The sequence below is a fragment of the Alosa pseudoharengus genome, unplaced genomic scaffold (genome assembly GCF_046254945.1).
Source record: "Alosa pseudoharengus isolate Yale_2024_CS ecotype anadromous, Long Island Sound unplaced genomic scaffold, YU_APseudo_1.1 YU_APseudo_1.1_scf_24, whole genome shotgun sequence".
NCBI lineage: Eukaryota > Metazoa > Chordata > Actinopteri > Clupeiformes > Clupeidae > Alosa > Alosa pseudoharengus.
In genome coordinates, this window is record NW_027468689.1 from 11652039 (window position 1) to 11664933 (window position 12895).

Consider the following 12895-nt stretch of genomic DNA (forward strand, 5'->3'; position numbering starts at 1 on the left):
ATGTCTTTAGTGTGTAACGGTCAGGCCCACTGCCCGGATGGTTCAGATAAATGGATGTGCACACAGAACTCGGGGTGTTTGCCTGGTGACTGGACTTGCCGTAACAAGCTCTGCATCCCGATAGAATTAAGATGTAATGGACGCAACGACTGTGGTGACGACTCCGATGAGGAGGCTTGTGGTAAGTAGGGTACAGCCCAGAGCGTTCAGCCATCACTCATTTAGATTATTTAAAAAAAAAAAAAAAATTATGCAATTAATGACCTGTGTGTGAAGGTCTGACCCCTACAGCAAACCGAAGTGAGGAATAGAAAATCCTTAATCCCAGCTCAGAAGTGGGAGCTGATGGGTTTTTATTGACCTTTGACCCATTGTTGTGACATTCTGTTATAGGTCCTTGTGGGGACCCCAGACTCCGCTGTCCTGATGGAGTTTGTCTGACGGCCTCAGAGAGATGTGATGGTATCACTCAGTGTTCTGATGCCAGAGATGAGCCTGCCTCATGTGGTGAGTAAAAACTGACAGGCATCTGATTCAAAGCCATACGTGCTGCTCACACTAGAGTACCCCAAAGGAAATGATCCTGGGTTGAGTTCAAAATGGACGAAACGTTACAAAGTGTTCAAAACAGTGGTGTGTTGAATGTTCTGTTTGTGCAAGGGCAGCTGAATAGAGCATTGTTTGCTTTCTTTTTGGGAGGAAAAATCCAAGGCTGATTTCAGTACACCATTTTCTTTTCAACTTTTACATTCTTCTCTTTCATCTCTAAATGACTGTAGGTAGATGCACTGTGCACATTGCCTTTTCATAATACAGGGGTTTTGCATGCACTCCTTCAGGTAAGAAATGCTCAGAGAGGAATGGAGGTTGCAGTCATGCCTGTGTGGATCAGTCAGCGGGGGCCGAGTGCCAGTGTCCTGCTGGCATGGTTCTCTCTACCGATGGAGTTAACTGTGAAGGTACAGATCTGGTGACTGTGTGTGTGTGTGTGTGTGTGTGTGTGTGTGCGCACGCACCCCTGAGTTTTTTTTTATTTATTTTTTTTTAAATTTTTTTTTTTATAAACAGGCTGTAGTATTTCCACTGAATACTGTGATAAATATTGTAAGGTAACACAGGACAGCATAGCACAATAATGTTTTTTTTTTCTCTGGTATTAAAATACTTTGGATTTATTCCCTCTGGATATTGCAGATTTAAATGAATGCTCCCAACCTTATGGACCATGCCAGCAATTATGTTTCAACACACCAGGCTCTTTTGCCTGTCACTGTCGTGATGGTTTTAAGGAGCGTGCTAATACCTGTCAGGCACAAGGTATGATCTATCACTGTAACTGGATAGTGCAGCAATGCTTTAAAGACTGCTAAAAACCCATCCGATGTTTTAAAGATTGTTGAAACCTCTCCTTGTTGTGTTGTCTTTCTAATCAGGGAATGCAACAAAGCTTTTGACCACCAGAAAGAGAGCCATTGGATTGCTGAACTTGAAAACTAGACAAATTGAGAATCTGTATACAGCTGACCAGGACCCAGTAGCCATCACGTATGATCTGGCGCGTGGCAGTATTTACTGGGCTGACGACCAGGGCCGCATCTTTAAGGCTGAAGGGCAGAGGATTACTACCCTCTATCAAGGCGAGTTTGTCTCAGTTGTGGCTGTAGTTGAATTGATCGGTTATGCAGTCGAGCCTTTTCTGATTATTGTGTGACTGGAAAGTGTCTTCATGTGAATAATAATACGTTTTTTATATATATAGCGCCTTTCTCCGACTCAAGTTCACTTTACAAAGTCAACACAAACAGAGCAAGACAAAACAAAAAGGCACTCATGTATGCAATTTAGCTTAATTTGAATATGAAACATCTGGGGGAGGGGGGGGGGATAGCCAAGTATCTTATTTCAATTATCTATTCTAATCTGTTGCACCAAAAAATATTAGAATATAGATATATGATTATTTTGTTCTTTCACAGGACAAATGGGGATTGGGAGTCTTGCATGTGATTGGCTGAATGGGCATGTCTACTGGACCAGCGCCAAAACACAGACTGTGTATGCTGGGAGCTCTGATGGCAATGGTGTTGCCGTGGTAATAGCCAAGGGTGGCACCCCTCTGGACCTGGTCTTACTGCCCACCGAGAGGTGAGGGATACTACAGAACATGCTCTGCTGCTGTGTCTGAATCTGCTATAGTTTGGCTTGAGCCAGAAAAGCTAAAGATAAGATGCACAAAATCCATGTGCTGAAAATGTACATTTTAGTTTTGTTGTAATAAACCACTTACTAGCCTTTCCCCCTTTTTTTTGTAAAGAAACATGTTTTGGATAAACAAAGGCCAGAATGGAGAGTTGAGCATTGAGAAGGCAAGCATGGATGGCTACAAAAGGTCGTCCCTGGCTATCATCACAGCAGAATTGCCAAGAGGTCTCACTCTGGATGTAGCTTCTCGTCGCCTCTACTGGATTAGTGATTTCAAAATGGTATTTTTTTTTTTTTACGCTATTCACACGCTATCTTTTTTTTTTTTTGAGGCACCATGTAATATTGATGCTCTCATAGCAATGCACCATGACGTGTCTGGGCTTGTTTTCAGTCAATAGCACATAGTGTGTAACTAAAATTTTAATACAATTTAGCAACAAAATTGCGCATGTATTTTATGCTTTCTCTGGCTTTATCTGAGTTCTGCCAAAACGTTCCTCTGGTTGTTCAGTCGATAGAGACGGTGAAGTGCGATGGCAGTGGGCGCTATACATTTTGGGACGTCTTCAAAGGCCGTGCTGCACGTGCTTTATCTGTGTTTGAGGGTTTGTTCTACTGGGCAGACGAGAAGTTCCTTTGGCAAATCGACCCAAAGGACCCTAAACAGAGCAACTTTATCGTCAAAGCCACCTCGCCCCATATGACTGTCTATCACAGCCTTCAGCAGCCTCATGGTAAGTGCTCACCAGATTATTATTTCTATGTTACATTATTTTCACTGGTGCTCTTGACCCAAGTTTGAGGTTTGAAAAAAAATTATATATATATATTTTTTTTTTTTCTGTTGAAAATGGCAACTCTTGCCTATAGGGGTAAAAACTTTAGATGAAGTGCATTCTAGGCATTCTGGTTTTCCAAATGATCCATTTAAAAGTGATTGGACATACAGTAGACGCTGTAAGTCGTCTGTTTTTGAATTCCACAGATGCACCAGCTGCCTGTGTTGCATCACGATGCCCTCTGTGTCTGCTGTCCCAAGTCGACCCTGTTGGCTACACGTGTGCTTGCCCCAAAGGACTTCTCTCTCTATCGGATGGATCATGCTCATGTATGTTTGCCACACAAGTTTACACAATTTGCACATTGTTTCATGTCCACCACTTACAAGCATTCTCAAATGTAGCCATTATAATCATCACTTGGCTCGATTTTATTCTGTTTTGTAAATATCAATCAGTGTATGCTATGCATTTTTTCCCCCCTCTGCACTCAGATTTTAAGCTTGTGTATGCTACACCAACCAATATATACATGCTGGAGTTTGCTAAGAATCCACCTGTGAAGACGTCGCTGTTGACCACCACGGAGGACATTGAGTCTTTTGATATCAGCTGGAGAGCTGGCTCCATCATCTGGATTAATGGGACAGGACATCTGAAGGGCCAGTGGCTGAGTGGAGGAGAGTCTGTGTATATTCCAACCCCTGGTCCTGGTAAGTAGAATGAAAAGATGACTGCATGTGGACACACATAAGACCTCTGCACTGCTCTGTGTGCCCATCCACTCACCCTACCCCCAATCTCTACTCTTACTCTGACATGTCTTCCAATCGGAAGTCTTATGTTCAAACTCCTATATTTATGCTATACATATACTTTGTACTATATCAATATCAATATTTTGTGTCTTACTTTAACTTTGTATTAAACAGCAATCTTTTGTCTCTTTGTACATGACTGCAGTGTGCTTGGTGCGTGTGGACCAACAGACGGGAAACCTGATCTGGCGCTCATGTGACGGGTTCACCGTTGGCGTCACCGCGGTGAGCCTCAGCCTGCCTGACCACAGCTACACCAAAACCTTATACGTGAGCTGGAGAGGGGTCAAGGACCTGTATGTGGACTGGAAAAGGGGCCGTCTCTATTGGCTGGAGACCGCTTGTGTGCACAGTATGGCGCTTGGTTTCTCTGGGGGGGACGCCCAGAACGTTTTCTGTATGGATGGGCAATCCTCTGGATACCTGGCATTCGACAGGAATTCTAACGCTTTTCTGTGGAATTCCATGTCAGGTCAGTCTGTGTACAGTAGGTAATTAATGTGTATGTCCCAGTTGTAAAGAGAATGTTGATCAGATGCTCTTAAAAATGAATTTTTCAGCTCTGAGTAAGTGCAGTGTGTCTGGGGAAAATGTGCTTGAATGGACTCCATCTTTTCTACCAGTCTGTTTATGAATTATATAATGAATGTAACTAATCTGCCATGTTTTCTCACAGGACTACAGATAGTGAGTCTGTTGAAGATGAAGAAATATTCCCTGGGAAAGAGCTGGAGCGTCCAGGGGGATATCGAGGCGGTCTCGGAGCCATTCATAGTGTCCTATGCCAGGAACGTCATTACACTGTGGGGACGGAAGGATGGAGCATGGGTCACTGAAACCCCTGTAGAGAAAGGCATCGTTGGTGTGGTGGTTGCAGAATTGGAGCTAATGTCAGGTTTGTGACAGAAACCGATCTGGGGATCTGCTTTTACAAGCTTCTGCCCACTGGCAGAAAATGATAGCCAATTACACTGACCTTTTTGATGTATGCATTGGTTACTGAAATGAAGAACTATCTGTAATGGCCAGGTTGAACTAATGTGAAGTTATTCAAGTTTGTAAGAGAATGGATGGATGAATATAATTAGCATTACTTGCATTACTAGCATTACTTGCTTTAGTCTTCTAAAGGCCTTTGAATTTTCATAGGTCAAACTTCCATCAAGGTCAGTCGAGAGCAAAGCTGCAGATTCCCCTCGGTACTGTGTGAGGGCACGTCCCTGTGTATCTCCCAGACCCAGCTGTGTGATGGGAGGAGAGACTGCCCTGATGGAGCAGATGAGCAGGGCTGTGTCAAGTCGTGCTTTAATACAGGTATGATTAATACATTTCAGCATCTTAAAACCTAATAAACAAACTTGGGCTAATAAACTTAAACTTCTACTAGATCTATTATGGGTCTCGTCATTGAAAGATAGTAAAGACTGATAGCAAATGTTCAAGGAAAGATGGAGGGTATGGGATTAGGAAATGTCATTGTTACCATGAAATTTAAATGATAACCATGAATGAATCTATGAACAATGAATGAAACTGTCAGATGAAAGATTTGTTTTGACTGAGTAATGATTGCTGTATTGTCCCACCTCCTCAGCTCATTTCCTGTGCAAGGACAGGCGGAAGTGTATTGAGAGGAATCTGGTTTGTGACGGGCGCTCCCACTGCTTTGATGGATCTGATGAGGTTGGGTGTCCCACCGTTGCTACCAAGATCTCCAAGACAACCCCTCTGAAGTGTCGCTTGGGCTCTAAAGCGTGCCGGGACGGCAGTGAGTGCGTCCTCCACAGCCACGTGTGTGATGGAGAGAAGGATTGTAGAGACGGATCGGATGAGGACGGGTGTGATCTGTGTCAGGAAGGTGAATGCTACTCTAGTCTTCACCCTTATCATAGACTCCACTAGTGCAGTTCATCTTGGACTCATTTTAGTTAATTTCGGACTCCTTCAGCTTGAAGGATTGGAAGGGTGCCTGAAGTTTGTCTGATTTTGTCTTGTTTAAACCTTGCTGTAGTCTTCAAAGTATTAACAAATGGTGAAATAAATGGCAATGTTCTAAACGATTTTATTAAGACTGAGCCGCTCCCCACTTAGGCCAGTTCCAGTGTGCTAATGGGAGGAAGTGTATTGACCAGAAGCAGGTGTGCGACGGGACGCCACAGTGTCCGGACCGCTCAGACGAGCTGGACTGCTGGGTGCCCACCAAGAGCTGCGCTCTGCGCTGTGACGGCCAGAGCCGCTGCATACCCCAGGTGTTCATCTGCAACGGTGTCCAGGACTGCTGGGACTCCTCGGACGAGGCTGGCTGTGGTGAGCACTAGTATTTTACACAGGACCAAAATCATCTGCCAAGATCTCCATTTTAGGGTTTCCTCTTGCATCGTGTAAATTGCAACAATATAGAACTGCTGATCAGGTCACTGTTAGTGATAAATATAAACCAATGATGAGCCATAATTAGCCATGTTGCCCCTATACAATACAGGTGCTCACCATGATTTCTGTGCTGTAGCCTTCTCATTTTAGATGCCTAAAATACATTTTGATTTGCATTTTCACCTTCAAAAATGTTCAGTCTTTTTTTCCCATTATAAAAGGTATTTTGAAACGTGTGGACATGTACAAGTTAAGCCTTTTTGTCTGTCTTTTTGTTGTTCTGGACTGTTGCAGCCATTCCCCCTCCGGCTCCAAGATGTGATGGCCCCTCAGTGCTGTGTGAGGGGACGTCCCTCTGCATCGCTCCTGACCAGCTCTGTGATGGAAGGAAAGACTGCCCTGATGGCTGGGATGAAAAGGCCTGCCTCAGCAACTGTCCAAAAAGAGGTATTAAACGAGAGAAAACAAAAAAAGCGATATAAGCGCAAACACTCGCTCTTTTGTAGGGTGTGTGCAAAGGTAAAAAAAGGAAAGTAACAAAGGCACTCCATTTAGAACAATAATTGAAAAAAGCCTTTAATTCAACATGTTTAAAAGCACAAGATCCTATACGCGCTGAGGCCCTATTGGCCGTCTTCAGGGCACCCTGATGTATTAAATTACATTACATTTGGCTGACGCATTTTTTTTAACCAAAGCCCATAAATAATCAGTGTGAGTCACAATGAGTCCAGGTGTGGACTGTATAACAGATATAACAGAAGTCCATAGTTCACAGAGGCGGTCAACAAAATGTGACCTCTGCCATTCTTCTCACCAGGCCAGTATCTGTGCAGGGACAGGCGGAAATGTATTGAGAAAAGGCTGATTTGTGACGGGCGCGCCCACTGCTTTGATGGATCTGATGAGGTTGGTTGTCCCAACGTTTATACCAAGACCTCCAAGACCACCCCTCTGAAGTGTCATTTGGCCTCTAAAGCGTGCCGGGACGGGACGGAGTGTGTCCTCCACAGCCACGTGTGTGATGGAGAGAAAGACTGTAGAGATGGATCAGATGAAGAGGGGTGTGATCTCCGCTGCAAACCAGGTAAATATATACATACATGCATAACATGCATACATACTTTTTTGTAATATTTTTGTTTCAAATGGATTCATGTGCAGATTAGGAGTCATCAGCTAGCCGAAAAGTTGACTATTAAAATCGCCTGTCAGTGCTATAGGCTGCCGTCAACAAGTTGTGGACAAAATTGGTGGAGCAGCGGTAACGTCTGACTGACTGACAATCGGTCATCCTGGTTTTGACTCACCACCGTTGCGAGTCCATGTCATTTTGCATAAAATCTGCCAAATACTAGTCAACTTTAACTTTAAAATTGCTGAATGATAAACAGGCTTTACTATGGATGGAGGTTCTTCACCTAAAATAAGACCTGTAGCAAGAAGTAAAGCCTTTTGATTATAAAACTCTTCCATATCTGACAAGATACAATGTTTAAACCTCCAGTGCTGTTAAGTCTTGAAATTACTAATTTTAAAATAGGTTTTTGGTTAATGGATCTGTGTGTTTTCTGCAGGTCAGTTTCAGTGTGCCCATGGCAGCATGTGTATTGACCAGAAGCAGGTGTGTGATGGCACACCTCAGTGTCAGGACCGCTCAGATGAGCTGGACTGCTTCAAGGCCACTAAGGGCTGCAGCCATCGCTGTGATAACAAGACCCGCTGCATCCCCGAAGGCTTCTTATGTGATGGAGAAAAAGACTGTACAGATGGCACTGACGAGGCTAATTGTGGTGAGTCACTTCTGCTCATTTATATGTCTAGGGAATATTGATCATTTTGCCAATGATCTGCCATCTTATCTGGAAGGGCTATGAATGCTTTGGCTCACTGATATCCATAGCAATACATATTTCATGTCTAATCACCTTTCTGTCACAGTCCTTTTTACAGCTGACTTGATTATCCAAGTTTCATTTGTGATTATACTATACGTAAATTAAATTGCAGTGAGTTACTTTTGTCATGAGAGAGACAAAGGAGAGTAAGAGTTGGGGAATGACTAAAACAAGTCATGCTTTGGGGTTTGTAGAACCAGAGGAAATGTTCCATAAATACATGAAATGGCAGCAAAACATAATCTTGTTTATTAGCGTCTGCTGTTTATGAACAAGTAATTCCACTGTTTCCCACATAACTGAATTCTATTTGTGGTGGTAGGTTTGCAGAATGAACTTGAATGCAACAGTTTTTTACAAATTAGCGCAGTGTGGTTATGATGCTAACCAGATTTAAAGCACAATTTAGTACAACCTGAAAAAATCATTGTGTGGTGGTCAATGTTGATATTGTGGTGGGCCGCCACAAATAAGTCAATGTATGGGAAACACTGAATCCTCTCTGTGTCAACAGGTTTCCCCACTCCTGCACCAACCCCGTCCCCCTGCAGGTTCCCCTCGGTACTGTGTGAGGGCACGTCCCTGTGTATCTCCCAGACCCAGCTGTGTGATGGGAGAAGAGACTGCCCTGATGGAGCAGATGAGCAGGGCTGTGTGGATACATGCTCAGATCCAGGTATTTATACTGTAGCTTATACATTGGGCTTAAAAGGATGCCTATTTTCCACTTGTGTTAGAAGTACATTTTAGATGTTAAAGGTTGTTCATGTTTGGCCAATTTTGAGGGTGTTGCCTTATTTTCCCAATTCTATAGCACACTTCCTGTGCAAGGACAAGCGGAAGTGTGTCGAGAGGAATCTGGTTTGTGACGGGCGTTCCCACTGCTTTGATGGATCTGATGAGGTTGGGTGTCCCACTGTTGCTACCAAGATCTCCAAGACAACCCCGCTGAAGTGTCGCTTGGGCTCTAAAGCGTGCCGGGACGGCAGTGAGTGCGTCCTCCACAGCCATGTGTGTAATGGAGAGAAGGATTGTAGAGACGGATCGGATGAAGAGGGGTGTGATCCTGTCTGCAAACCAGGTGAGAAAGTGAACCATAAATCCTGTAATGTGGTAATTGTTGTACTAAAAATATTGAAACTTGATCAGTAACGTGAGTATAAGCCATTAAATAATTGTGTTGTGGCCTGTTTGCTCTGTGTGCGTATGTTATGTGCATTCATGTTTGTTTGATGGCCTAGAGTACATTTAGAATGTAGTGTCTGTCAGGGTTGGACTCTAGTGAAGGCTCGGTCTGCATATGCGGATGCCTTCACAGTAACTTCAATGATCTCTGAAACATAGTAACTTATAAAGTCTCTGTCTCTAGGCCAGTTCCAGTGTTTCCATGGCAGCATGTGTATTGACCAAAAGCAGGTGTGTGATGGAACACCTCAGTGTCAGGACCGCTCAGATGAGCTGGACTGCTTCAAGGCCACGAAGAGCTGCAGCCATCGCTGTGATAAGACCCGCTGCATCCCTGAACACTTCCTGTGTGATGGAGAGAGAGACTGCCTGGATGGCACTGACGAGGCTAACTGCCGTGAGTAGCTCTGTATATGTGGGAGCACCAAACGCTTGACTAACACAACACAATGTAGTTCTTTTACCTTTAGTATAATGGCTTCAAACACAACACAATGTAGTTCTTTTACCTTAATATAATGGCTTCAAACACAACACAATGTAGTTCTTTTACCTTAAAGAAGCACTATGCAGGTCTGATTATTCCTTCGCTGTTTCTGGGTTTTCGCAGGATTTGGGCTTGCATTTTTCACTACACAGCTCCCCCTGCAGCTTCGGTAGCAAGTGACTGCTACGCTAACCCCCTACTAGCTAGCGAGCTAGCCATCAAGAAACCAAGCTAAACACATACAGGGCTCATAATTAAAACAGTCGAGCAAACATATTGTTCAAGAGACTATCAAACCACATTGCAAAGACGAAGTTCACCCAAGGGTAGGCTACTTACAACTTCAACAGCAACAACTTTGTTTTTTCCGCGGAGAAGCGATGGGGGGAGACTAAGCATCCACCAAACGACCCAGAAAGTGTTGTAGAACCATCAAAACGACTCAACCTGCATAATTAAGGTCATTTTTGCTAAAATTGTTGCATAGTGCTTCTTTAATATAATGGCCTCAAGCTCATTTTGAGGCTACTCTGACTTACAACACGGGGAGTGAAATCTGACATTGCCAATGTGCTCCTGGAACATTTCATATTGCACTATGTAGCAATTTTGAATGGGTAGGATCATGACCCTTTCGTCTTCGTCTTCGTCTTCTGTAAATGGCATTGAATATTGACCCAAAGGTCATAAATATTGATTCTTCCATCATGTTGCTTTAACACTGTCTGCTCTCTAGAGTCTAGATCTGCAAGATCACAGAGTTGAGTAAACTGTTGCATATACTGTCATATATTTCATATATTTAGCAACTGGGGTGTTCCACTGGACTTGCCTTTGTTCCTCAATCCACATCACAGGGGTCTACAGTACTGCATCTGTCCACTTTGTGAATAACTGCGTAAACCTGCTTGCACTTAAGACTAAGGAGATGCTGATGTAGCTAGCGGTAGCTGTTCCTTTGCTGAAACATAAATAAGACTTAAAAACTCAACATGATCTCAAACCAGTGGCCTTCTGAGAGAACATTCACTTAAAGTCCTTTTGTCAACAGAGTTGACTGCTGGTGTTGCCATGGCAATGCCAACCCCGCCCCCCTGCAGGTTCCCCTCGGTACTGTGTGAGGGCACGTCCCTGTGTATCTCCCAGACCCAGCTGTGTGATGGGAGGAGAGACTGCCCTGATGGAGCAGATGAGCAGGGCTGTGTTAATGCATGCTCAGATCCAGGTGGGCTTTGGATGATTCTGCATAGAGAACTTGATAAATATGCTGCCACATATGCATTTGTGTTGTAGTATCAAAGCTAACAGTCACCTCCTCAGGACACTTCCTGTGCAAGGACAGGCGGAAGTGTGTCGAGAGGAATTTGGTTTGTGACGGGCGCTCCCACTGCTTTGATGGATCTGATGAGGTTGGGTGTCCCACCGTTGCTACCAAGATCTCCAAGACAACCCCTCTGAAGTGTCGCTTGGGTTCTAAAGCGTGCCGGGACGGCAGTGAGTGCGTCCTCCACAGCCACGTGTGTGATGGAGAGAAGGATTGTAGAGACGGATCGGATGAGGACGGGTGTGATCTCGCCTGCAAACCAGGTGAGGTTGATGCTGAGCAACTCATGCTGTTATCAAGTGTGTAATGAATCAGCCTGTGTTTGTTCAAAAGGCTAAGAAGGTTGTAGTAGTGTTGTGAGGTGATGGAGCACTTTTGCTGTGACACAACTGGCTTTGTATTAGATTGTCTGATTTTTATTTATATATACATAATATATAAATTGCACCACCTGCAGGCCAGTTCCAGTGTTTCCATGGCAGCATGTGTATCGACCAGAAGCAGGTGTGTGATGGCACACCTCAGTGTCAAGACCGCTCAGATGAGCTGGACTGCTTCAAGGCCTCTAAGAGCTGCAGCCATCGCTGTGATGAGAAGACCCGCTGCATCCCACAAAACTTTGTGTGTGATGGAGAGAGAGACTGCCTGGATGGCACTGATGAAGCTAATTGTGGAGAGTCCACTGGGCCTCCTGGTATTTTTTTTTTTTTGTTGTTGTTGTTTGTTTAGCTTTTATGCCTTTTAATCAGACAGGACAGTTAAAAGTGACCGGAAGCGAGGGAGGGAGAGATGGGCTGTGGTCAGAAAATGACCCAGGTTGGACTTCGAACCCAAATGTAGTATGGATGCTGTGCCACAGTGTCCCCCATATCTTGGTGAACATTTCTGTTGATTTTTGGAGAGCAAATTGGCTGTGGAATGTTTAATTCCATTCTAATCCCGTATTGTTAGTTGACACCTGGTGGTGCACTTAGCACGCTGACATTCCGTTATCCAGTCCCCTTACACTCTTAAGTGTTGCAACTATTTTTCTTTTTCTATGTGAATAGCTAAACACACCGGTCACACTTAAGAATAAGTTGTTTAGACAGGTAGCCAGTGTTGGATATTTAACTGGAATCAGATATTAATGGTGTACTTGCTTTGTTTTATTAACTGTTGTAAATGTACTATATAGGTTCTTAGCTACGACTTATTTGAATTATTTTGTCACCAACAGGTTCTACTACCCTGGCACCAGCCTCCACCGCCACCACCATCACCTCCCCCTGCAGGTTCCCCTCAGTACTGTGTGAGGGCACGTCCCTGTGTATCTCCCAGACCCAGCTGTGTGATGGGAGGAGAGACTGCCCTGATGGAGCAGATGAGCAGGGCTGTGTGGATACATGCTCAGATCCAGGTATATATAGCTATAGCAGGTACAGTAGGCTTCATGGAGTTGTGCATTTTGAGCTATAATACACATGCATGCACAATACAGCTCCAAAGGCAGTCAAGCGTCCCCATATGTAATTGTTGCTGTAATGAAATGGCTGTTATGCCAGTATGATTAGAGATTTATCAGTTGTCCTCTCCATCCTCCTCAGGACACTTCCTGTGCAAGGACAGGCGGAAGTGTGTCGAGAGGAATTTGGTTTGTGACGGGCGCTCCCACTGCTTTGATGGATCTGATGAGTTGGGTTGTCCCACCGTTGCTACCAAGATCTCCAAGACAACCCCGCTGAAGTGTCGCTTGGGTTCTAAAGCGTGCCGGGACGGCAGTGAGTGCGTCCTCCACAGCCACGTGTGTGATGGAGAGAAGGACTGTAGAGACGGATCGGATGAGG

General features: G+C 44.3%; 1 protein-coding gene across 1 annotated transcript in view; it reads left to right on the forward strand.

The window, feature by feature from the left end:
* Positions 1 to 12895, forward strand: part of lrp13b (low-density lipoprotein receptor related-protein 13 b) — a 35090-nt gene continuing 22195 nt past the window's right edge. Inside the window, exons 1-20 of the mRNA XM_076302458.1 lie at positions 1 to 181; positions 394 to 507; positions 840 to 959; positions 1434 to 1637; positions 1977 to 2145; positions 2315 to 2483; positions 2717 to 2939; positions 3479 to 3697; positions 3948 to 4154; positions 4479 to 4697; positions 4952 to 5116; positions 5397 to 5660; positions 5894 to 6109; positions 6470 to 6622; positions 6996 to 7262; positions 7753 to 7968; positions 8588 to 8749; positions 8888 to 9154; positions 9443 to 9655; positions 11039 to 11332. Of these exons, the coding sequence (XP_076158573.1) occupies positions 1 to 181; positions 394 to 507; positions 840 to 959; positions 1434 to 1637; positions 1977 to 2145; positions 2315 to 2483; positions 2717 to 2939; positions 3479 to 3697; positions 3948 to 4154; positions 4479 to 4697; positions 4952 to 5116; positions 5397 to 5660; positions 5894 to 6109; positions 6470 to 6622; positions 6996 to 7262; positions 7753 to 7968; positions 8588 to 8749; positions 8888 to 9154; positions 9443 to 9655; positions 11039 to 11332 (4042 nt within the window). The remainder of the gene's footprint in view (positions 182 to 393; positions 508 to 839; positions 960 to 1433; positions 1638 to 1976; positions 2146 to 2314; positions 2484 to 2716; positions 2940 to 3478; positions 3698 to 3947; positions 4155 to 4478; positions 4698 to 4951; positions 5117 to 5396; positions 5661 to 5893; positions 6110 to 6469; positions 6623 to 6995; positions 7263 to 7752; positions 7969 to 8587; positions 8750 to 8887; positions 9155 to 9442; positions 9656 to 11038; positions 11333 to 12895) is intronic.